We start from the raw sequence: 1,565 nt of genomic DNA on the forward strand, positions 1-1,565 counted from the left end.
CTTCCTTCAACATTATCAAATACAACAGCAAAATCAACATTCTCACAATCGACCTCTTCGTCTCCTACACTGAAGTGTGTTGATTTCACTATTTCTACTACCACTCTACCTGCATCACCTCTTCTTGCGTACCACTTGCAAGAAGACTACATTGAACCACGATCGACATGCGCAGGCTACGCCCATCCCTGGCCTTGATGGCCAATATTACTTATCTCTTCCCAATTGTTGCTGGACATAGTTGGGTTGAGGAGCTCACCGTTATTGCCAAAAACGGAACATTTATCGGGGATCCTGGCTTTCCACGGGGATATGTCCCCCGCGACAAACCTGGTTTCTCAGACCCTATGATGCAATATCTGCTCCCGTTACCTCCAGCCAGCCGCCCAGGTCCACCTCCTCCAGGACCACCAAAGATCTTACCGACTGATAATATTTGCAAGGACACTCAAATGAAACAAGTCCAAACTGATGGGAAACCACGTCTCAAGGCGCCACCTGGCTCCCCCGTCGCTTTGAGATACCAGGAAAACGGTCATGTCACAATCCCCTCGAATACTCCGGGAAAGCCAGAGAACCGCGGCACAGTATATGTGTACGGCACCACAGACCCCAAACCTGACGATAAGTTCACTTCAATCCACAAAGTTTGGACTCAGGATGGCACTGGTGGTGATCGTAGGGGCATGCTTCTTTCGGTGCAGAATTATGATGATAGCAGATGCTATCAAATAAACGACCACAAGATCTCCAAGGAACGTCAAAAGCAGTTTCCCCATGACGACAATACACCACAGGGACAAAATCTGTGGTGCCAGCATGACTTAGCCCTACCCAAGAATGCCCCCGAAGGAAAACCCTATACGTTGTACTGGGTGTGGGACTGGCCAACCATCGCTGATGAAAAGAACGGCATTACCGGCCACCAGGAGATATACACCACCTGCATGGATATCGATATCACGTCTGCGAGTAAACTTAAGGTGGTAGCCCAGGGAGAGCCGTCTACGTTGAAATTTGCTGAAGGCCAGGATCTGGGCTCTGCTGCTATACCCACCCAATTCGAGAACCTGCAAGCCCCAACGATTCCAGGTGATCTGGGTTCGGGTTCTTCTCCACCACCGTCCACGCCTTCTACAGCAGCATCGCAGGAGCCTCTGCCGACTGGTGGAAAACCAGCTCCATCACCATCATCAGCATCGGAGCCGGAGACGAGGCCAGATCCGGCGGGTGATTGTGGTTACCCGCCCGTGCCTGTTACAGGTGAGTAATAACACGCGGAATGACTGGAATCCCAAATTCATTCTTCTTTTTACCTTCTTATTTTACAGAATAGCTGCAGTGCTTTTTTTTCGTTCATGTTTATTCCACCCTCCCAACCCACCGTTCGCTGCTCCTTGACCAACTCCTCCTTCATGGACAGAGTCTCTAACCATGCCCACTGCAAACCGTAGCAACCCAAGTACCAGACACATCCCCTTCAGAATCCTTGCCCGCTGTAGTCCCTTTATCCCTCTACGCCGGTATCGGGAAGTTCTTAGTGCCATGCCTACAGCGTCTCCTGA

At 50.5% G+C, this 1,565-nt stretch overlaps 1 protein-coding gene across 1 annotated transcript in view; it reads left to right on the forward strand.

Annotated features, from left to right (window-relative positions):
• Positions 1 to 167: 167 nt before the first annotated feature.
• The window catches only part of HCAG_04489 (conserved hypothetical protein), a gene marked incomplete at both ends in the record, with an annotated part of 2,438 nt that continues 1,040 nt past the window's right edge, over positions 168 to 1,565 (forward strand). The window contains one exon of the mRNA XM_001540599.1: positions 168 to 1,263. Within this exon, the coding sequence (XP_001540649.1) occupies positions 168 to 1,263 (1,096 nt within the window). The remainder of the gene's footprint in view (positions 1,264 to 1,565) is intronic.

This window comes from Histoplasma capsulatum, genomic scaffold, assembly GCF_000149585.1.
Source record: "Histoplasma capsulatum NAm1 scaffold_4 genomic scaffold, whole genome shotgun sequence".
In the NCBI taxonomy this organism is placed as follows: domain Eukaryota; kingdom Fungi; phylum Ascomycota; class Eurotiomycetes; order Onygenales; family Ajellomycetaceae; genus Histoplasma; species Histoplasma mississippiense.